The 23,961-nt window shown below is 38.7% G+C and overlaps 3 protein-coding genes across 7 annotated transcripts; 2 read left to right on the top strand and 1 right to left on the bottom strand.

The window, feature by feature from the left end:
- The first annotated feature begins 4,928 nt into the window (after positions 1-4,928).
- LOC116428757 (dnaJ homolog subfamily B member 13) lies at positions 4,929-11,428 on the top strand. Its single transcript, XM_031980828.2, has 6 exons — positions 4,929-5,167; positions 6,109-6,330; positions 7,055-7,199; positions 8,242-8,419; positions 9,518-9,689; positions 11,134-11,428. The coding sequence occupies exons 1-6, from the start codon at positions 5,046-5,048 to the stop codon at positions 11,426-11,428; spliced, it is 1,134 nt and encodes a 377-aa protein (XP_031836688.2). The 5' UTR covers positions 4,929-5,045.
- Positions 11,429-11,895: 467 nt separating this feature from the next.
- Positions 11,896-18,377, top strand: LOC116428596 (folliculin-interacting protein 2). Of its 4 annotated transcripts, none has more exons than XM_031980438.2 (12): positions 11,896-12,196; positions 13,531-13,735; positions 13,805-13,894; positions 14,053-14,132; positions 14,228-14,298; positions 14,585-14,704; positions 14,773-15,001; positions 15,114-15,446; positions 15,513-15,597; positions 15,679-16,982; positions 17,044-17,500; positions 17,585-18,377. In XM_031980438.2, exons 2-12 carry the CDS (start codon positions 13,706-13,708, stop codon positions 17,795-17,797), a joined length of 3,012 nt encoding a protein of 1,003 aa, XP_031836298.2. In that variant the 5' UTR covers positions 11,896-12,196; positions 13,531-13,705; the 3' UTR covers positions 17,798-18,377. The 4 variants fall into 4 exon arrangements, with proteins under 4 accessions (XP_031836298.2, XP_076229726.1, XP_031836282.2 ...); XM_076373611.1 differs by lacking the exon at positions 17,585-18,377 and having other exon boundaries at positions 11,897-12,315; positions 17,044-17,268; positions 17,355-17,488; XM_031980422.2 differs by having other exon boundaries at positions 11,899-12,315.
- Positions 18,378-18,628: 251 nt separating this feature from the next.
- CCT4 (chaperonin containing TCP1 subunit 4) lies at positions 18,629-21,830 on the bottom strand. Of its 2 annotated transcripts, none has more exons than XM_031980457.2 (10): positions 21,731-21,830; positions 21,451-21,644; positions 21,017-21,069; positions 20,856-20,945; positions 20,531-20,785; positions 20,323-20,415; positions 20,072-20,233; positions 19,652-19,996; positions 19,327-19,578; positions 18,629-19,078 (listed from the first exon to the last, which is right to left on the bottom strand). In XM_031980457.2, the coding sequence occupies exons 2-10, from the start codon at positions 21,557-21,559 to the stop codon at positions 18,833-18,835; spliced, it is 1,605 nt and encodes a 534-aa protein (XP_031836317.1). In that variant the 5' UTR covers positions 21,560-21,644; positions 21,731-21,830; the 3' UTR covers positions 18,629-18,832. The 2 variants fall into 2 exon arrangements, with proteins under 2 accessions (XP_031836317.1, XP_031836309.1); XM_031980449.2 differs by having other exon boundaries at positions 21,727-21,825.
- Between the last annotated feature and the right edge of the window lie 2,131 nt (positions 21,831-23,961).

Genomic DNA, 23,961 nt, shown 5'->3' with positions numbered 1-23,961 from the left:
ATCACCAAAACCAAGATCAACAAAATTCAATATTCAATAAAAAATCAACTCAAATCATCCCTCTCACAACTCAAAACTCTCTAACCCATAAGAAGATACATTTCCAACACAACTTACCCTCGAAGTCCAAAAAGCATCCCTCAAAGTATACAACTCTTTACAAGCCATTGCCTGAAACCAAGATCAATCGATTGAATAATCAAGAAAAAATAAAAGAAATCAACTGAAATCAACTCGTCGGATCTTCCCCCTCGATTCCTGATAACTCGAAACCCTTTAACCCCGGGAACAGGGGATGAATTCTTGCGCGTTCCTTTTTTTCGTCTTTTCTTTCACAGTTAAATCCGTAATTAGCCAGGAGGGGCCAGGTATGGAGAGAAAGAAAAGAAGGGGGTAGAGGAGGACCGATCACGGGGGAGCTAAAATGCGATTACAGCTCGTCGATTTGTGGGTGGGATGGCAGAGCGATACGAGTTTTGCGGGTCGAGGTACAGGGCACAGGGTGGCAAGCGGAGAAATATTCTCGGGTGAGTGACGGGGAACGGCGCGGGAGGGAACAGTAGAGACCGGAGGTATTGATTGCGACGCGACTCTAGGAACCTGCCCGATACACGACCGCGCTCTACCTACCTACCTACTACCTACACCCACCGACAAGCGCGATTATTCCTCACGTATCCCCGGCGCGTTACCGAGCATTCACGCGGCTAAATGTCCTCCGCGGGGCCAGGCAGGCTAACCCCCCGCGGAACCGCTCTAAAATCCATAGAACCGCGCTCTTAATACCCGGAGATCACCGTCGATCGTCGAACCGGCCCAATTACACCGGCCGGCGCCCGCAGCCCGCGATTTATTCGCGAACGACACCACCCTGTGCACGGGGTGTGCAGTAGAATTTTTTCGCGGCACGGTTCGCTTCAACCCTCTGTGCCATTGATCGTATCTCTCCTGTCTTCTGCTGTTATTTTTGTATTCGATGGAACTTTGAGATTGCTGTGATTGTTTTCCTTTGATATTGGAGATGTTGAAATTTTCGGAACAGATACGTAACATTCTGGATGATTTGTTAGAAATTCGGATGATGGGAGTACTTTCGGCACGGTTCGCTTTCTGTCTTCTGTTGTTATTTTTGTATTCGATGGAACTTTGAGATTGCTACGATTGTTTCTCTTTGGTATTGGAGATTTTGGAATTTTCGGAATAGATACGTAACATTCTGGATGATTTTTTGGAAATTCGGATGAGAGTTCTTTCGGCACGGTTAGCTTCCTGTCTTCTGCTGTTATTTTTGTATTCGATGGAACTTTGAGATTGCTGTGATTGTTTTCCTTTCAGATTGGAAATTTTGAAATGGTTCTGACACTTTCGGAATAGATATCTAACGTTCTGAATGATTTTTTGGAAGTTTGGATGAGAATTCTTTCGGCACGGCTGGCTTCAACACTCTATGCCATTGATCGTCTCTTTCCTGTCTTCCGCTGTTACTTTCATATCGAACACAACTTTGAGATTACTCTGATGGTGTTCTTTTAAAATTGGAAATTTCCCAAGAGATTTTGGAATTTGCGCAACGAGGACTTATCCATTGGTGTGAGTTCGTCAAAATTCAGATAATCTCGTAGAGAATTCGTGAATGTGTAATTATCGAAAATACCGAAATAACAACTGTGCTTTTAATCGACGAGAATACGCGTTTAAATAATGTTAAATGTTTATACGATAGTTTCCCGGAAACTCTGGAACTCTGCCAAATTTGTAGAGTTTTTAGAACGAAGTAAAACAATCCGGTGAACTGCGGATATTCCTCTGAATTCGCGGGGTTCTAGACAAGTTTCATGGATGAACGCAAAAAAGAAACATGTTTTCTTCGCGAGAGGATACACGGGAGCTGGTGGAAACCGAAAAAAAGCTTGATGAAATTTTATCGCGGCGTTTGTTTTATTCCATTCGCTCGCTCGTTCGCTCGCGCGGGCTGTAATTGCGTAAAATCCGCAGTCCACTTAAGAATAAGAAGAATAAGAGTGTGTTGCGGTCGGAGGATTTTTATCAGGGTGCAGATTTCGCTCGTTCGGCGTGGTTCTAAGGATATGCACGAGTAGCCAGCGTGTAGGTACCTACCGAACGCACGCCGTGAACATTCATGCATATCGATAAACTTCGGCGAGCCTCTACAAACGCGAGAACGGGGTCATATCGGGTTCGAAGAGAACTATAGGCGTACCGGGGTACTTCCTCTTGTGCTCTGCGTCCACTTTCCGCGCCAGAGCGAAATACTTCTCCTTCACGTCCTTCGCCATGTTCTTCCACAGGATGCCCAATCTGCATAGGAAACACCATAATCAAAATTTTGCATAATAAATCTGTATTATCAACTAATAGCTTAAACAGTCTTAGAGAATTTAGCATAGAAAGAATGATACGCTATACTTTCACTCGAAATTAATAATAAATCCAGCACAGAATAATAATTTAGTAGAGAACAAACGATACTGCACTTGAAATTCATAATACAATCAGTCCTCCAGCACGATTTATTTCATTTACTCGTGCATATAATTATCTATCTTTTATTTTAACGGGTTTCTGTCGGCTGGAGTGATAAGCGTTAAATATTCACACTAGATTTACGGACACTTATTCTACACTTTAGTTTATCGATCCTATATAGATATCTCATCTGTCTATGTAGATAGCAGAAGTTAATCTTTCAAGAACACAGCATTATAAAGTAAATTAAATCATTCGTTTACGACTTAGTCTTCCGAATACACTCTTCAACACTCTTTGATAAAATATAAACGATGTTTATTGCAAATGTAACTAATTCAATCGATAAATTAAATGACAAAAGTACTTTACTTTGATATTACACAGTGATGCATACAAAGTTCAATATTAAACATCAAACTTTATCATTTACCACATCAAATCAATTGGTGACTGAGAGTCACCTCGCGAGTGCAAAGGGTTAATGTCCGTCGAACTGACGGGTTCCGTAAATCTAGGGTTAAATTCTATAATTTTCTATGCATTAAATTACGTGGCCATCGGAGCAGGAGAGGTTAAAGAGAAGCCAGGTTACGACACCTGACGCTGATGTCCTTGTTGGATTCCCGAGGATTCTCGGCGGCAAGCTTCTTCCGCCACTCGTTGGCGAAGAGCATGAACGCGTTCGCCGGCCTCGGAATTTTTCGTTTAACTCCGTTCGTGTCGGTGAGCCGGCCGTCGATGCAAAGGAAAGCTGGGAATCCTTCCGGGCGTAACTGCGATCGACCGAGTTGCTGCAGTACAAAGATTTTCCCCTGCTCGTCGCTCTTTTCCCGCTGCTCGCCGCTGCTCTGGCCCGACTCCGCGCGGATCTTCTTCGTTGACCTGTTCTCCTTATCGCTCGCGGAGTCTTCATCGGCCGCCCTCAAAGACACTTTGAATATTCCATCGGTTTCCTCGTTCTCGCGAGCCTCGCGTGGCTCCTCGATTTCATCGCGAGGACAGCCAGATTTCTTGCTGGATGCTCGGTGACCAGGAGACGGAGGAATGTAGTCGGCACTCGTCGAACGCTTGTGGTTAGCTTCTGCCTTTATCGCCGCTGAAATTAAACGATGACATTGAATTATGGATGCTTTCTTAGTTCCCTGCGTGAGAGTGAATTGCTATTCATATTGGAATCGAGTTGTCGAGTTGAGTTCGTGGAGTTTCGGTTTTCGCAAGTTGTCGAGGTGACAACTTTTTGGAAGAATATATTTTGAGATATTCAACCGATTTACTAATCTTTAGTAACTTCCTTGCGTTCATTTCGTTTGAGATTCGTTTGATTTCTAAGATGTAAACGATTAATTTATATAGATTCATGAGATATAGTTTCTTTTTGCGAGTTGATTTCTTGTGAATATTCTAGGAAAAGCAAATGATGTCAAGTATTTCATTGAAGTAGTCAATTTTAAGCAAGACTACAATTGGATAATGTTAATACATTACAATGAATGTATAGAATAATGTATTCGCAATACGTTTGAAAGAAATGTGATGAAAGCTTTGGTGAAGAATCAATTGCAATTCCATGTTCCGTGATATTCGCCTTACAATGCGTTTTCGTAACCGAGAATCGAGGCAATAATAACACCAAGAAACACGAGAAAATTGTTGCTAACGGGCCTCACCTTTCCGAACAAGATTCAGAATCAATCCGGAGGCTTCCATGATAATTCTCTGGTTCACACGATCGACCGACGAGTTAACGAATTATCGCGTCGTCGTTAACAATAAATACAGGACGCAAGCCGATCTAATAACAACGAGAACTAACATACGAATGTTGCTATTATTTCGTTGTCGAGAAGGGCGCGTTGGTTGTTGAAAACACTTGAAACGGCGATCCGCCGATTCTCTTCCTTTTCTTTTCCTGTTAATTCTCTTAGAACTTCTCCGTCCTGACATTAGCCACGCATGACAAACGAATAATCGCTGGATCAAGCTTACACAGAACATTCTTCAACCGAACCTTCCTTAACACATTGGAGATCGGTAACGTACACGTTCATTTTACGTCATTCTCTAACTAAACACCGACGACGTAGTCAACCTACTCAATTATACGTTACTTTTAATCCTTTCATCATTTCATTTCATACCATTTCATAAATAATATAATATTACTCATCGCTATATTCCCACGAAACACAACAAAAAATGATAAAAAAATAAATAATTCATCGTTGAAAGAATTAGTATCATTCGAGTCGCTCAGAAGCCGATGCGGTTAAGCGGATTTTTTATATATTCTAGTTTCTATACATTCGAACGCAACAAATAATATTCTTTTCAGTTATTAAATCACATTAATTCTCTTCAATTTTTCTTCCGGACTTAACCGCATCCGCGTCATTTACAGTTTGAAGCTCACCTGTTAACTGTTCGTTCCACTAGCGCGGTAATTTCGTTAATAGTCAATCCGTTAAGGCAGTTAACTGGCTAACGAAATATTCGCGTTTGCAATTAACACGGTCACAGTAAAAATTCTTTTTATCCGCGCTAGAGTGAATTGCGAAATGCAAAATTCCTGCGAAATGTCCTGCGAGGAGGAGGACTGGCCGCACGTGATGCGCGGCATAGATTATTACGGCGTGCTCTCGTTGAAAAAGAATTCCGACGATTTGGAGATCAGGCAGGCGTAAGTGAGATCTTCTCGGTTGCCCCATCGGCGTGCCCTCCTACATCGCTTCCTTTATCGATCCCCCCGCGTTGCGAGACGTTCCTCCGCTTCCGCTTCTGTCGCGCGACGCTTTCTCTACGCGGGACAACCTCTTGCCGCCTAAAAATTGACTGGTATCAACCGTCGCAATCCGTGCGCCCCGCTCGCAGCAATCATTGACAATAATGATTCGCTCTGAAGCCTATGCAGTAAAATCCAGATAGAAAAATTAATACAATTAATGTGCTGTCTTCTGAAATAATTATACAACATATTTAGAAGCTATACGAAAGGCATTCTGTTTACTGTTTCATGCATTTCACGTATTCGTTGGATTGGAGCTGTACCTGTAATTAAAAAGTAAAATAGATTTTTTCATGATTATACGATTTTAAAGGGAAATTTTCAAAATCAATATATAACTATTGCATCACGTTTCTCTACTTTTCCTTTGCGGAGTTAATCGATTTATCCAATTCTTACCCAGAAGTTTTTATGTGCTACAGTGAACACTCTCTTCCGTCTAGGTGACGCGAAGACTTTATTGCTGCGCCGCGGATGTTTATGCAAATTCCTGTTTTCACAGTCCCTTCCGCGTGAACCGGCATCGTGGAAAAAGCGTATTCGAATCGCTGAAACATTCGAGAGACAATACAGAAATTTCTTTTTAATCTTCGCTGATGATTCTTTTTTTTATTATTCTTTCATTATCCTAATACATCTTTGCATTGATTTTGAATGCATGGAAATCTGAATTGCTTAACAATTATACTGAGAAAACTGACGTCGAATAAAAATATTTGTCGTATCAATATTTCTGTAATCATAGAAAGTTCCCAGAGATTGTTTGATGTATTCGATTGTTGTACGCTTCTGGTAGAAATAAAATCGAAGCTGCATTGTTACATACACATTTTCAGATTTCGCCGGTTGGCTATACGGTACAACCCTAAAGGAACGAAGGATGAAAGCTTCGCGACGATTTTCGCCTTAGTAGCCGAAGCGTACGACGTGCTCTCGGATCCCCTTAGGAGGGCCATATACGATCAATTCGGGGAGGAAGGCCTTAAAAATGGCGTGCCGAATGCAGGAGGATTCATTGAACCCTACGTTTATCACGGGGAACCGATGAGGACTTACAGGTACCCACAGGAATCTTCTACAAAAGCGTATATGATTAAACATTTATAAAATTGAATACAAACATGGATCTGCTAAATAAGCAGAACCTTGAAAAGTGCATTAATCAATATTAAATTTATTGATTAATATCAAAAATTAGATCTTATCAAATTCCCAAACATTTGTTAAGTTGAGCTTCTAAACGAATTATGGCAAAGATTGTTAAAACGTTTGATTCAGTTTAAATAGAATGTTTAAACTACGCAAAGTCTCAGACACATTTATTCTATTCTATTCTACCATGTATTCTTATCAATAATTTATATTGTATAATAAAATCATTTCTCTTCCTTCAAAAAACGTCCAACAAACAACACTAGAACTACCGAGCATTTAATTAAATGTAACACTCATTATATCATTCAAGTGAAACTATTTATTTCCAAGATCATTTCGAATATTCAATGCGTCTAAGACATTAATAACTACGGAACGATAAAATTGAAACCGATCATGTTAACTAGTACAGTAGTTCTAGTATTAAACAAATGATCCCCTCGATCCGTTAACCGGAACCGTGGGAACGGTGAGAAGGATATTACGTTCACTTTTTATTATACGCTGATGCTAACTTCGGTTATTATAATCCGAGTAAGTGGAACCGTAAGCTCAACACCTGGCTAAGCTTAACAGCCACTTAAAAACTTTGAATATTTACGATCCGATCTATCGGCACCTCTTTAGGGAATTCTTCGGAACCGACAGTCCTTATGCTGATCTGCTCCATGTACTAACGCAGCCTTCGACTTTGCTGGAATTTCCCGAGGGACGCGGTTTGAAGCGCAAGGAAGAGCCCCTGATAAAAACCTTGTACCTAACCCTATTCGAGGTATTATATCGACGTTCTACTTATTTATAGTTCTCCTTTTGCACAGTGTTAATCACCGTAGACGCGACATGGTAATCATCGCTGCCAACCATCTACCCACTTGTTTTTACTACTCGATTATTGACTATACCAATACCGAGCTATAACATCATTCCTTTGATATCCTCGTTGCCGGCTCTCGAGCGTAACAGCTGTTTAAGCATTTCACCGGTTAATCGATATTCTAGAGACACCGGATATTCTTTTCGTCGTACCGTGAATTATCTAAGTTCCCACCTTTCCGGATCGCTTTAGAACAATCTGAAAGCAATTCCTTTTTATACTCTTTTTGTCTCGCCTTCTGCTCTGTTGATTTGTGCACTGTAGAATCTACGGTAACGTGATTAACCCTTTGCACTCGAGAATATTTTTCTCAACAAATATTCATTATTTTCTAATGAAATATCAATGATATGTTTTACAACTAACAAAGAAATACCTTGTATAAATTAAGTGACAGAACTAGTTTATTTCGATGTTCTACGTGTCGATGCATTATATAAAATTTGATAGTGAATTCTAAATTTGATCATTTTGTTCGGTCAAATCAAATGGCGATTGAAAGGCGCCGCTCGAGTGTAAAGGGTTAAAAGATGATTGAAAAATAAATATAACAATGGGATTCTTCTTGAGAACGTAGTACAGGTAGAGGAAGAAGTTAGACTACTATAGAAAAGGGAATTTAACACTAGATCTACAGACGTTTGTTCTACACTTTATTGTATTGGTTTTAGAAGACTGTGTTCGTTTATATAGGTCGCGAAAATTGTGGAAACTAGAGTATTCGAATGCGTATTCGCGTAATTGCTAAATCATTTTTAAGACATTCAGTATCCGTCAGATTGACGAGCTCCGTAAATCTAGTGTTAACGCGAGACTCGTAAACGCGAAATCGCTGTAACATGTGGAATTCTTTAGGGGTCTGCTATACTTATATGGCGCGTTTGTTATATTGTTTAGTTGTTACGTGTATACCCTGTTAGAGTCTTGTAAACATGAGCAGGTCTTCCGCGGAGGAATCAAGAAAATGAAGATACAGAGATTGGTCTTGGTGGAGGACGATAAATCCAGGACAGTGACGAAAGAGAAGATCCTAACGATACCTATTAAACCGGGTATTCTCCGAGGAACGAGGATCGTTTTCCCGAAAGAGGGCGACCAGGGACCCACCAAGATTCCCGGTAACGTTTCACCTGAAAAAGATTCGAAATAGAAATAATGATACAGCCACAATTGAAAATAAAATTCCTCCGTGATCTTTATCTTTAACAATATTGATCAACCATCGACCCGTTAATCGAGAAATATTTTTAATTGAACGTTGCGAGATTATCTATTGAAAATTATCTGAAAAATTATTATTCAAGTATAATTGAAATAAGTAAATAAGAAGAATTAATGAAATATTGTTAAGTAAATGAGAAAATTTGATATGTAAGGATATAAGCTAATGATACTTTATTATATTTTTTAGTTGAACGTTGCGAGATTATCTATTGAAAATTATCTGAAAAATTATTATTTAAGAATAATTGAAATAAGTAAATAAGAAGAATTAATGAAATATTGTTAAGTAAATGAGAAAATTTGATATGTAAGGATATAAGCTAATGATACTTTATTATATTTTTTAGTTGAACGTTGAAAGATTATCTATTAAAAATTATCTAAAAAATGATTATTTAAGTATAATTGAAATAAGTAAATAAGAAGAATTAATGAAATATAGTTAGGTAAATGAGAAAATTTGATACGTAAGGATATAACCTAATGAAACTTTATTATATTTTTTAGTTGAAAGATTATCTATTAAAAATTATCTGAAAGATTATTGAGTCTCATTAGCCTCCTTACATATCAAATTCCCTCATTTACTATATTTCATTCATTCTTATTTACTTATCCCCCGAATTATATCATAATGCTCGCAACAGTATCAATGACAATTATCTTCCATTGCACATACGAGATTGACTCGGTTAACGGGCTAATCATTTCTGTCCGGTATAGCGAGTTCGCTAATTCATAGGCTCAAATTACTTAACAATTCAAATGGCGCAGCGCTAGTCTGGTTAACAGAGACGGTTTTCGAGAGGACGCGACGCAGCCAGGAATAAAATCAGATTGCCGGCAGCCGTGGCCTATGTCCGGCGCGGTATCGATTTGAATATTACGAAGGATACGTTTAAAATGCATCGTGCATCCCGTTCCGGACAGAAATGGGTTAATCGCGGCGGTCCGCGTAATGTCTTTACTCAGTCTGAGGCACGTCAGTGTAGCGGATGTAATCTTCATCACGGAGGACCGGCCCCACGAGACCTTCCGAAGAGAGGGCTCCGACTTGTACATGACGGTCGATATCTTTCTGCGAGAGGCACTGACCGGAACAGTGGTCACCGTCAACACCCTCGACGACAGAACCTTCCGAATCCCAATAACGTCTGTCATCACGTACGACGTCTTCTTATCGTGTAGACCATACTTCTGCGCTCCGTGTTCGCCAGCCTGCTAGACAAACCTGAAAACTTCCGTGCCGGTTGCAAGCATGTGCACAGTATCGTCCAGTGTTTGGACACCTGATAGAATCTGATGGAGAAATCTTTGTCCTCTTTGCTAATAGTATCCGTTGGAAAAGTCTTGGAAACCTGGATGCCTAAAGAGTACTCCATTCTCACTGAGGTTGAAACGCTGTTTAACACGCTGACCGCCATGAGAAACAGATTTATGTGGTGTTTATTCCTTCTGTAGAGAAGATTAAGAAGAATTGTTAATTATTTGGTATCGCAATTCTTATGGTATATTAAGCATTTTATAAGATTATTATCTTTATTTAACTGTGGCAGTTAACTTGTTAAACAATTTTTCTAAATCTCATTGTGAAAGTGTAGGTATAGTTACAGAGGGTATGGTTATTGTTATTAGAGTGATTAGAATGTTTTGTGAAAGAAGTGTATGTTGTATTCTGGTTTTAAAGGTCACTTTTTTTGATGTAGACAAATTTCAAAGTCTCTAATGTTAGAGGACAGAATGATTGATATTTGATTAGAAATTGTAAAGTGTGTTTAGTATTAGAGGATTTGAATGATGCTTGATCTATAATCAGGAGTCCAGGTAGGAAGCCTGAAGAGCATTTCGTTTAGAACGTTTCTAGCGTCGAACGATCTTATCAAGCCCCCTATTTTCCAAGGAAATTGCGAAAACAGAAGGTCCCTGTAAATGGACGCAGCAGTTTCGAGGAAAATCGGGGGCTCAACTTTCTTATCCGTGCTATTTCCGTGGAACTACGCTTTCTAGATCGCGGAATCCTTTCACCTGAACGTACCGCGGAAAGCAAACAAAATTTCATTGCGAACCTTTCTAATATCTATAATTTCTATAGTTTCTAATGTTTACCTATAACTTCTATAACTTCGAATGTATCTCTATATATTGTAATCTCTATAATTTCTAATATTTATCCATAACTTCTATAATTTCGAATGTATTTCTATATATTCTAATGTTTATAATTTATATAATTTCTAATATTTATCTATAACTTCTGTAATTTCTAATATATTTCTATATATTCTAATTTTTATAATTTCTATAATTACTATAATTTTTAATACTTATATACAACTTCTATAATTTCTAATATATTTCTATATATTCTAATCTCTATAATTTCCATAATATCTATAATTTTTAATATTTATCTATAACTTCTATAATTTCCAATATATTTCTATATATTCTAATGTTTATAATTCCTATAATTTCTAATATTTATCTATAACTTCTATAATTTCTAATATATTTCTACATATTCTAATTTCTCTAATTTCCATAATATCTATAATTTCTAATATAACCTCTTACTACAAACGTTGTTAAAAATCATCGCGTGCAACAGGCCGGAGTACCGGAAGACCATAGCCGGCGAAGGACTTCCGTTGCCAGAAAGCCCCAACAAAAGAGGAAGTCTTGTCATAATGTTCAAAATCGAATTTCCGGTTTACCTGCCGGTGTCTAATAAGGACCTTATTAAACGAGCCCTCGATGTAACTGGTAACACCAAAGACACCGAGTACATACACCATTTCCTATTGGCAAGCAAAATGGGGAAGAACGTTGACTTCGCTGTTCCGGTGCGAAGAAACCCTAACGACCACGAAGCAAAGCAATTAGACTATATCTGTCTTGAATAATCTTAAATAATACCAAAAACCAACTCTCTTCAACACCTTGATCAAATTTTTCTGTTCATACACCTTTAACCCCCATGTCTGACTGTACTATGATAGCTCTGCAACAATATTAATCATAACATCATACCACACAACTGTACAGCCAGAAATTCTATAATCTACATAAAAATAAACCTTCCCTACACCTGTGACGTTAAAGATTTAATTAACCATTCCCCATAAACCTTCCAATACAAATTATATTCAACAATTCTGTACTCACCGTTCGAAACATTTCACCAAACTTTCCAACGCCAAATATTCAAACCGCCGACCGTTACAAACTGCGAGTGGCGGGCTCTCGCGGTGAGCCTAGCAACCGTTGCTACGGTAAAACAGTTCTGCTCAGTCGGTAAATCAGATCCTCGTACCAAACAAATTTCTTCTTTTCCACATTTCTTCTAATTTTTTCAAAATTTGTCTTCTGCATTCCGTCGAACCGGTTCCGGCGACAAGCTCGGTGGATCACGTCGTTGGAAAACGAGCCAGCGAGCGAGAAAAAGAGAAAGAGAGCGAGAGAGCGAGAGAGAGAGAGAGAGAGAGAGAGAAACGAGCGATACGTTTCGCACGATAGTGGCCGAGCGAAACACGATAATCTCGGGCAATCATATGACTCCTCCGCACGTGACTTTATTTACAGTTGACTGATACTCGCGAACATGTATGGTGCAGTTCCTTGTGACATGATAGACCGAAAACGAAACAAAGTTAGCGGGCAATGCGGTAACAGTAAGTGGTCGTTGATTTATAATGCCTTTGCTCGATAAACTGTTCCCTTCAAGGAGGAGTTTCAGGAACAACGTTCAAACGGTCGTGGCATCAAATGTCGGATCGCAGGAAAATGATAGGTGAGAGAACCCGCAGCTTTTTTCGGACCTGGAGCTTTATTTAATCGCGATCACGTTAGCCACGCTTGCACCTCTATATCGTCGCGCTTCTATATTTTCCGGATCTCGTAGGTTCCACCGATATCTATCGCTGATACACAGTGTATCGATCATCGGTGTCCCCTAAATCGTCACACCATTTTATTCTCCGCGTACCCTGCGCGACCGGACCCGAAATTCCATAGTTTTCGACATCCCTGACCGCGAGGAGGGTCGTTTGAATTCCAGCGGTTTTTCGGGAATCGTATTTCGCGAGAAACCTTAACCTATTTCGCGTTACGCTTCGCTTCTAGGTCCCCGTTGGCGGGAGTCATAATCGTTGCTCGTTACTAACACACTCGTGACTTGGCTTCTGCAGCGAGCCGTGAAATTGACCTCCAAGTTAAAACTTTCCAAACATCTGTTACAAATATTCGAATTGCCAGTGGTAATTTTACTGGGGACGAGTTCAATTCATTTTCTTCCGTTAATATCGGTACGGGGTAATCAGTTCTCGAGGGGAGTTCGACATTTGAATGATTTCGGAAAATAAGGCCGGGAACCGTCCGTGGAAACCGTGTAAAGTGGTTCACGGTTCTTATCTATGTTCCGAGGAACATTGTAATCGATGCTTTTGGCAAGAATCGCGGGAATTGTTGTAACATTTCAAATCAACGCTGCCTATAGATTGATGCGTTATATAAGAAAGAATAGATATGTAATGTCCGTATAATATTAGACGATCACACGTTCGAATGAAGACATTGTTTCCGTTCCTCGCTTCCGTCATGCACGCAGAAACGCGGAGAATTAAATAATTTAGAATTCCGCACGAGTGCCCTGTTACATGATGGAATATTATTAATACTTCCTCCTACTGACGTTGAAAATGTATTGTCATTCGGATTTAAATAAAACCGAACTAAATTTATATACGACGGTGTGTATATTTATTGGAAAATTTGATTTACAAAAGTTCATTTAATTTTCAAATATTCCTTTTCTGCGTGCTTCCATTGAAAATGCAAAAATAACAAGTATGGTGTATCTACCGTCGCACAGATAAGATATAAACTTGAGAGTATATTATTAATTAGTCTGATGACACTCGCCGCGAAAATAGGAAATTCAATTATATTTAATATTGATGATTTTCTTTTAATTGTTATTAATGTGTGACGTGTGTTGTATTTATAGAGATTCTGGCTTATATCTCGGCACCGAAGAAGTTCGGATATTATTGTTCCGGGAGTGTGAATGGCGCGGAAGGAAACTCCTGTTTGATTCCCTGTCGCTGGAGAAACAATGGCGTAAGGCTAAATTGGCCGCGTTCGATTTGAAAAATAATGCGAACTCGGCGAACGCGGATTCGATGAAATTCCCGGGCAATCATAGCTTCGAGGTAACCAATTATCGCGTCTAATGGAAATGTTTCATTTGCGCGTTTAATTAATCCACGTTAATCTTTCAGCGAGAAAGAACGGCCGAGGATGACGTAAGTTTATTGAGCGAAATGGTGTTTGGCACCGTGGCTATGACCTACAGAGGATCCTCGTTTAAGGTGAACTTAAATAACCATCAGTAATATTAGATTGTCACAGATTAAACGTTTCGCGTCAATCAAGGGTCGAGCGGACGTAAAACGCATTCGATAATTCGTTAATATAACGTCGATGCCGAAGCATGAACATTAAGTAATACTTGTCGTTTTATTTTTAGATCCATTCAATGAATTCACCATCGTGCATCATGTGCACTAAAGTGTTCCCTGCTACAGAACACAACACATGTAAGCCAAGGTAGGCTTGTCCATTCCTAATATGGCAGATATTGATTTCACGTTAACGTTGATTTGTCGACAGTATCTTTGACTTATTGCTCAATTCTGTTCTAGCGAGAGAGTGTCCGACGAGGGGCTGGGTCGTTCCGTGAATTTGGATTCTAATTCCAGCATGAGAACACTCTGTACGTGCAAATGAAAAACTGTAACATGTTACACTGTATTGTTAAGAGTAACGCTAATGCATAGTAATAGAATACAGTGGTAGATATTTTTTTAATAAATAATATTCTTTGAGTAAGTCGCTGGGAATATAGGGTTTCAAGAAATTCAATCTATAACTAATTAAGTTACATAGAACAATTAAGCTAATATTATTTAATAATATCTAATTATTACCAGTGTTGCATGGTAGTTTGCAATTGATAATCACAGCTGAAAAGCGAATATAAAAATAGTTGATGTTTTCAGTGTCACGACCAAGTTCCGGAAATTTGTCAGGGCCTGACTTGAACACCGGTCCAAGAAAGAATTCCACTTGCTCTAGCAACGGAAGTGGATGGGATATAGAGATATCGCCTCCGATGGGCAGTAAGTTCACGCGAAATAGGTGCCGGGAGGTATTCACTCGCTCAGGATTTAACATGATGATAATCCAGGTTCCCAGTCATTGGAGAGCAGTGGTTCCTCAGGTATCGGTAGCCTTTCGAGTTTACGCCGTAGATGGCTGCGAGTAGTATCTACGTCTCTTGCTCGGTCCGAGTCCGACGATGCCTTTGGAATGCAGTGGAATGAGAATGGGACGGATAATAGAGATAGTCATGGCAAACGTCATAAAACAAGACTGGGCTTAACGATGTTAGTACGACTAGCCGAAGGCCATGAAAGGTTTGATCCGTTATTAACATTATATTCTTGCACGAGTAACGTCTCAGTCTTGGCGATCCAATCGGATCAAACTTAAAGATCAATGTTAATTCTTAGTAATTTTTCATTACAGAAGAGTAGAAGCTTGTCTTTTAGAACATATGGCTCTCTTGGAAGGGATGTTAGACCGTTTACGGTACTTCTGCATAGAGTCCGGTAACCTTAACGCTAAGTCTAAAGGGGCGCAGCTTCCTGAACGGCTTTACAGATCTTCCTTTCAATTTGTTATTTCATTGTTACGTTTACTTACCAATGTTAACGCAAGGCTGAATACGCGCTCGCCTTTACTGTGGCATGATGTACTACTTAACTCAGTGAGAATAGAGCACAAAATGAGCACGTTGGACTATAGTCTGCAACAAATGTGTCAGCTACTCGACGAACTTGACACGAAGTCAACCAACTTGTAAGTTACCTGAATCAAAATTGTTATCGTCAATCAAACAACGTTTCTAACGCTAACATGTCTTAGCTTCTTGAGTACCGTTGTGACTGCTGTTTTAACGTATCACCTTGGTTGGATATACACTACACTGCCTGTTCGTGACCGGCAATTGGTAACTATGCTTTTCTCTGCACGCTAAGATGAAACTATAAAATTTCCTTAACCACGTAGTATAATATCGGTACATTTTCAGATGGAAAAGATGGGTACTTGGTTTCCCTGTAATCCTTTGTGGGCTCAATTAGGAGACTTGTATGGTGCACTGGGTAATCCCGTCAGGGTAGCGCACACAGTCATCGCCGGTGATTCCCAGAAAGTCGAGCAGATCAACTCTGTGTTGTCGTTCTTGACATACTTCATCCGCAGCGGAATCGTACAGAAGCGTCAAGAGTATTTCTGCACCACCGAGGAAGACATTCAAGAAGCTGCGAATGTCCTGGAACAAGCGAAACTGAAGCGTCCGCATTTATTCAATACAAAAGTAACATGCATCGATCGCGATGCTTCAGCATCTAGTCGAACCTCGCTTGCGTCTTCTCGCAAGAAGATCCAAACGCACGAACGCCCGTACGACGTGGACAACGACAATGTCGCGACACAGCGCTCTTATCCTCGGTGTACCAGGGATGTGTTGAGAGCAGAAGGATCCGTTAGTTCCCTGAAACGTAGCACAACAAGGGGATCGAATCTTGATTCGTTCATGCTGAAGCCAGCGGAATTTGAAAGAGAAATGAAGTGTCTACCGAAAGAATTTCCCCGTAACGACGACGAAGATCAGAAATGCACCAACGACGAGAAGACCTGTGCGTCGAGCAAAGTTAAGATAATAGTGAGCGACAGCGCATCGCAGAATATTGATTTGACCAAGACTGACGACCAACATTACCCGGAATTCTCGTTGCGGAACTTCGAGAAGAAATTAGAGGACGACGACATAGAAGAACTGTTCACCAATTTCAAGTTGAATACGCTTCAAGAGCCGAACGATACGGCAATCGACACTCTGAAATTGTATTCCGGCAGACCAGATTTCGAGTCCGGCCAAACCATAGCCGAGAAAATGAAGAATTCTCATGTCTACTTCATGCTAGGCGACGAAGAAAAAACTGCGAAAACATTGCCACGATCGCGGTTCGGATGTAATTGCCAGTGTTCGAACATGTTCACCAGAGTGCCGAGTACGTCTGCACAATTGCCGGAAGGTGTGCTGAGGAAGATTATTCAGAGGAATTTCCCGGAGTCCTCTAAAAGTATACAAACGCCGGGTGCTACTTCCAGCATGACCGCGAGATTCTGTCAAAGATGTAACGGACAAGGTTACATACCTTCCCAAAATTTTGATAGCCGCAAACAAGTCTTAGAAACGCCGACCAACGCTACTGAGGTGTTGCGCACGTGTGGTAGCTCTGGGGGCGATGGCAATGTCGGATTGTCAAGATCAAATAGTCTAGAAGCTTTGATGGAAGCCAGTAGCGTCGTAGAATTGCCCATGCCACGGTTAGTTTTCTGAATAATTACTATCGTGAAAAGTGTAGTTACACTGAGAATATCATTGCAGGTCGAAAAGGATGAAAAAGACTGATCTACGGCAGAATACTGGATTCACAAACACACTTCTGCAGAACAGGATAAAAACTGAAGAGTCGCACGTAACGAGTAACCCGGAAACAGGATACACATGGGGTTTAGTCTTGCAAGGTTTACCAAAAAAGAAGAGGAGGAGGAAAAAGAAAGTCGTGAAACAAAAGGGAAATAGCTACGAAGTTGAGGCAGAGAAAGAATGGTGGTACTACATACGGGAAGAATGCCTCGCCGGTGTTCGTTTTCCAACTATCGATCAGCCAATTACTGAATCGCTTTGTATTTTAGCTGATTTAGATACTTGGCACGTTGGAATCATATCCAACAACACACCATCGCATTCAGCACCCTTGCCAGTTGGGATGTCGCGACTTGTCTCTAATATGCTGGAAGGTTTCTCTTACTTATGGCGAAAGTATCATTCAACATCACATGTAAGAGTATAATGATGTTAATCATTATTTCAATCGTTTTGTTATGAAACGTGACAGCATTATAATTTAGACATCTCGTTTCAGTGTATAGGTATTTTGGAAGCAAAACTGAGAGAAATGTGGCTGAAGAGCGAAGCGTTGGCTGAATTGTTACTGGCTACAGAACTTTGCGACGCCAGTGTTGCTAACCTATCGAACGCTCTTGACCTCGACGCTGCAGATATACCCCTTTTACTCGCAGTTGCAACTTCTCATTCACCAGAGATAGCACAAAGATTTGGCCTGACACTTGCTTGACTACGTATCATTGCTCTTATCATAATTTTACTTCCTTAACGCAGACACCTGTTTTTGTCTCTCGCGCAACGAAAGCTAGAAAATGTATTTCATTATTTGTTTATACATATGATTGTATACTATTGTTCTGATAGCTCTAATATACCAATAAATTTTCATCCGTTCTTTAAAATGAGCGACGCCACGGGGATTTTAACTTATTACATGATAGACGAAGGTTTTGCATTTGCATTTAAATATTACAACTTATGTACATATTTTATAATGTTTACGTGCAACAATTGATACTTTTTTTCATCAGCGTTCGACGCCATTCGGAAATTCTCGCTTTAAGGAACGAATGATGAGGTGATCTTACGAAAATGACGATAAAAAGGTTTATAATGTATAAAAATGCGGCGGATACATTTTTTTTATAGACTGCAATCGCGCAGTCACGTATTTAAAATTTTTGAAAAGAAAAGAAAGATGTAAGCATAATTTAACCACGTAGCAGTATATAGTTTTTTTTACATGACATACACGTATTCGATTTTACACACTCCGCAAGAGTGGATAATAAAGCGTAAAATAATTTTTATACTTCAATGTATCTCAGTTTCTCGTTTCAGCATTCTACTCTACCTTTTGCGAGTTCACGGTGACAAAGAATCAATAGTTTTCGAAGCTACAAACGAATGACTCGATACAATGATTATAAGAATAGAGCATTTTTTAATAAATACTTTATTGATACTCTCAGAAAGTGTAGCCTTTAACAATCGTATTCTCACATTATTAACCATTGCAATAAATAACTTGTCCTGTATGGTAACAAAATTAAACAAAGACTTTTCTCCTCGTGGAAGCAGATCAGTTTTATTTATGAAACACAATAAAAAGTATTTATGAAACGTTAGACAAATCGAGCACTAGTGGTTCTCAAGATTATAGAAAATGTTAGAAGCCGAATAAAAATTGAAAAACCGTAATTGGTAGATCGTAATCAATGAAAAGTTCGCAAGTGCATCTTAAGTATAAAATTCTCGTTTGCTCTTATTGATTTGTATTCACAATGTCATCAATCTTCAATATACTGCGAACGGTTTCCGCTGCGAGCCTAATGGCGCTAGTGGAAACTAAAACTGGCTGAATTACGTTCTCCTCTAAAATATTAGTAACTGCCCCCTTTCTTACGTTAATCCCTACAGTTTGTTCGCCTGTAGCATGCCTATTTCGAAGTTCCGTCACGGTTTCAATAGGATTCAGTCCTGCATTCTCAGCTAGTGTCGACGGAATTACCTGTAACAATTTCATAACAGCTAACTATAACAATTCTCCAGACAAACATATTCCACTTTTTTCTTTGACATTAGAGTGTAATTAACACGTTGAATAATCCTCATTTAATTGAGTGAACTATAGTAATTCAATTTGGTTGGGAGTCACCGGTGACCCACATAGCATTCAACGTGTTAAAAATATCTTAAAAAATTATTTGCCGACATAATTCAGGAACGCTTTACACTCGCGTTATCCATAATACACACCTCAAATGCATCAGCGAAAGCTTTAACGCAGTAAGCATCAACGCCGCTCAATGTTTGAGCATATTCTGCCACTTTCAATGAAATCTCAATCTCGGGCGCTCCTCCTCCGGCGACTAAAGCTTGTTGCTTAACTAAACAACGAACCACGCATAACGCGTCGTGCAATGATCGGTCTGCTTCTTCTAAGACCAGTTTGTTACTGCCACGTACAAGAATGGTCACCGTTGGTCCAGGGTTTTGGATTTTAGAAATCTATACAGGAATCATTTTTCATGTTAACGTTTTACGTATAGTAGAATCCAAGTGTAACCTAATTTATACTGACCTTAACAAACTTTGAATTTCCAGTTTGCACTTCCTCGCACAACTCAGCATTAACAAGATTTTCAGGGACAAAGTGATCCAACGACGCTATCGGTTTGCAACCCAACGTTTTGCAAATAAACGGAATGTCCTCGCGTTCAATGTCTTTGATTACCATAACTTTGATTTTATCCAAAAAGTGGATGGCTAGATCGCTAATGGCGTCACGGAGAATCGACTTTTGCACCAAGAGCACATTGCAACCAGACTTTTTGATTTGCATTACAATATTTAGAATATAAGCTCTTTCTTCTTTCAAGATACGGTCCATTGCAGCGTAGTCGGAGACGACAACATTGTGGTCCATCTGAAATGAACATTTTAGTCAAATCTGAGAATTAACAGTATGCGATAAAACATGGATCTTTATTGCATTACTTACATCAGTTTTAGGCGGGGAAATACAAAACTGGATTAAACCTATCTTCGCTTTTTCAATACGTTTCGGTCCATTCACGTTACAAGACTTTTGTGTGAATATTAATCCTTCTATGAGCTCAGTGTCTTCGACTGTACCGCCTAACTTTTTAATTACTTTTATGTTCTGCAAAAATAAGCAATAACCTGATTATACTTACTTGACTTTTAAATTAATTATTCATATTTTTGTTTAAAAAGAATGAGTAGCCTTACATTAAGATCGACGTCCTCCTTTCCTTCTTCAGTAACTTTTAATACTGCATTCACGGCCAGAGGTGCTAGAAGACTTGATTGCTGAAAGACTACCTATAACAAAATATCAAGTATTCATAGATGTTCTTGTAATAGTCTATAAATTAGTCGACCATAATTTGATCTTTAAAATATTAAACATTTTCCATATAATCCATATATTATATACCTTTGAGTTAAGTGAAGTTGCTGCAGCTCTGACTAATGATTCTTTGTCTTTCAAATCAACAGGAATAGACATGCCAATCCATATAACGTGCACTGCTTTACTTGCAGCAAGCTGAAATGCATCACTAATTAAGGTGGGGTGTATTCCTTTTTGGAGCAAACGTTCTGCAGCTTCTAAAAGAGATCCTGCTAATACAACGACACTGGTGGTACCATCACCAGCTTCAACATCTTGAGCTCTTGACAACTCAACCAACTAAAAACAGAACACATCTTACGTCAAGTAAAGGTACATCACATTATTCCAATATAAAATAAAAAGTTACCATTTTTGCTGCAGGATGCACAACATTCATTTCCTTTAAAATTGTAGCACCATCATTTGTGATTGTTACTTCACCATTAGCAGCTTGGATCTAAATTTATAAATGTAAGTTGTTATGCTCTATCTCTATGAAATTTATACATATCATTAATATAAATTTACCATTTTATCCATTCCTCTAGGACCCAGACTAGTACGAATCGCATCACTGACAGCTGAAATATTACAAAATATGTGTCATACATAAAATCTCATTCACAATTTAGTTTTAAATCACAAAAAAAATGTTGTCTGTATTACTAATTAACCACAAACAACAGAAATCACGTTTTATGGAAATATTGTTTTTTTAAAATGTATAAATAAATCTCAAAAGAGATAATCAAATTTATCAATATGAACGACAACGTTTAAGAAACTCGGTAGTAAAGTATTAAATATTCGTTCATTTATGACACATAACGAAATGTAATGAGTTGCAACAACGAAGTGTCGGACATTACTATATAAGGCAAGACATTTGTTGCCGGTGCGTCAAGCAATCAATGAAAGGCATGACGCTAGAAACACGATTAGATGCCGACAGATTTATTCACCTTTCGCGGCTTGGATGTTGCTACTTCGAATATCTGTGGGCTTGCTTTTATCTTTGTATGCCTTGCCATGAGCACTCTGTCCATCACCGCTCGCTATTCTCGCCGTCATTCTGAGATGATTGTTCACGTTATTGGAATCGGATAAATTACGTAGTTAATACGTGATACTGAAATGAACTTCGTTCCTCTACGACCTAAAAACAATTATCAACGGTAATTTTCTGTGGAAATATCTCAATGTTTTAAAAAACAGTTTATTGCTATAAATTAACAAACCTACTTAACACGCGCTCAAGAACTCACTGGAAACCGGTGAACGCAAAATACAATAGAGGTATTATAGGCAAGAAGTTGTATAGACGAACGATATTCAGCACCACGTAGCGGCGATTTGTACAATTTGTTGTATCATCCATGTTGTTCCTAGAATAAAGTTCCTAGTCGATTTATTAAAAGACTAACGAAAAAATAATTTATACAAGATTTTTATAATTTTTTATAAATAATCATCAGACATAGTTAATTCGAAACTTTTATTTCTTTTAATACTTGCTTGATTTTATTGACAGCCTTATGTATAAAATAATATAATAAAAGATACGTATAATGCTTCCACCATATTTTAAAATAAAAAAGTCGCTTTTACAGTAGAATGTTTATTGAACTTTCCTATAATTAATAATTAACAAACTGTAGTTGAAATATATAATTACGAGATAATGAAATATGAAATACTAGAAATTACTAGAACATTCTTTTGTTCTCACGTTTCCAAGTCTAATTTCCTTAATTGTAACAGTTCGTCAATTTGTTATAATATGGGAAAACAACTGAAAGCTCATTCTATAGTTCTTAATTAGTAAATTATGGAATAACCTATTAATTCTTAATAATAAATACATTTAATTATATAAAATTAAATAGTACGTAATTTTCTAATTCAAATTTGACAAATTTCCCACAGCATCCGCGCCATCTACGATGAAACGTCGAAGCTACTCTCCAATTAGTAACAACTATTCAACTTTAGATGGCGCCACCAACTAGCTCTGCGAAAACTATTAACTCATCAAATAGTGACTAATAACTCATTAATTACGACCCGAATGTAACCAAAACCGTTGCTGAAATGTTACCAAAGATCCACTCTAATTTCTACAACTACAAACATTCACAAATTATGTCTACAAAGTCAGAAAATTAATGATTCACCGGGGACGTGTCAGAAAATTTGATAATGCCTACGTGTAATGCATCAAAGAATCCTTAATAATTAATTAACGCGCAACAAAATCCTATCAAAAATTATATCAGAAAGTAGCTGAAAGTCTATTCTACATTCTGCAGTTACGAATGTTGGCGAGTCATTAGTGGGAATCGAGATATCAATGAATTGCTCATCAGCTTCGCGGCCTGTACCAGGGACTGATGACATGCTTCTCTGAAAGAGGTTACATCAACAATACTATCTCTGTTTTGTCGCTCTGTCTTGATTAATTAAGTGGTTCCACCTATTGCAAAACGATGAAACTTCTAGCAAGACAGTACAAATCATCTTCACCAGGTACATAACAAGCTATATTTATCCTTCTCACTTCCATATATCTCTCCTTGTCTCACTCAATACATTCTCACGTAACGCAACCAACCCATCCAATAATCGGTAATAACTCCTTAACCACAATTCAAATGTGATTAAAACTAACCCCTAAATATTTCCAGAAGTCCTCTCTAACTTCTTCAATTACAAACATCCATAAATTGTCCCTATTAACCGAAAAACTTCAAAACTTCCTCAACACAATTTCAAAAATCGCCGGTTATCTTAGAACATGGTTCCGCAGAATAATTAAGAAACAATTAATGCGATATAAAATCCTATCGAAAGCAGTACGAGAAGGTAGGGGAAGATCCATTCTACGATCTTAAATTGCAAATATTAACGATTCATCCCTGGAAGTTGAGTTATTAATGAATCCGTTGTAGTTTTCATTTTTCTTCGCCATTGAAGTGTCGCTCGTAGTTCATACCAGTCGCCGTTAGATGGCAGTACTTGATTTGCTGTTCTTGATACCTCCTTATTCCTGATGCTTCACGAGTAGGTACCAGGGACTGATGAGATGCTTTGTCGAAGGAGGTGGCACAGGGAGTGCTATCTCAGTCCTTGTCGCACTCTAGCTTTGTTCTTGTCTTACACATTGCGGGTATAGGGAAAAGCTTCGGAAACGTCCCGCCGCCAGATCGCGCCACTTTCGGCCGCTACCGGAATTCTCTGTCCTTGTCTTACACATTACTGGTATAGGGACTGCCCCTGGCGTACTGCAACCTGTTTCGCATATTCATAATTTCGCCCTGCGATTAAATACGATCTTCCTCATCATTTAAAGTTTAAATGATGAAAGGCAAAAGTTTAAACGATATAACGTTTAGATAATCTTTCCAATAGTAAACATGTTATATACTTTCATATAAATTGTGTAAAATATGAAAAATTAAGATCTTCTGGTTTTT

Source organism: Nomia melanderi, chromosome 14 (genome assembly GCF_051020985.1).
Source record: "Nomia melanderi isolate GNS246 chromosome 14, iyNomMela1, whole genome shotgun sequence".
NCBI lineage: Eukaryota > Metazoa > Arthropoda > Insecta > Hymenoptera > Halictidae > Nomia > Nomia melanderi.
This window is presented reverse-complemented; position numbering and strand designations above follow the sequence as displayed.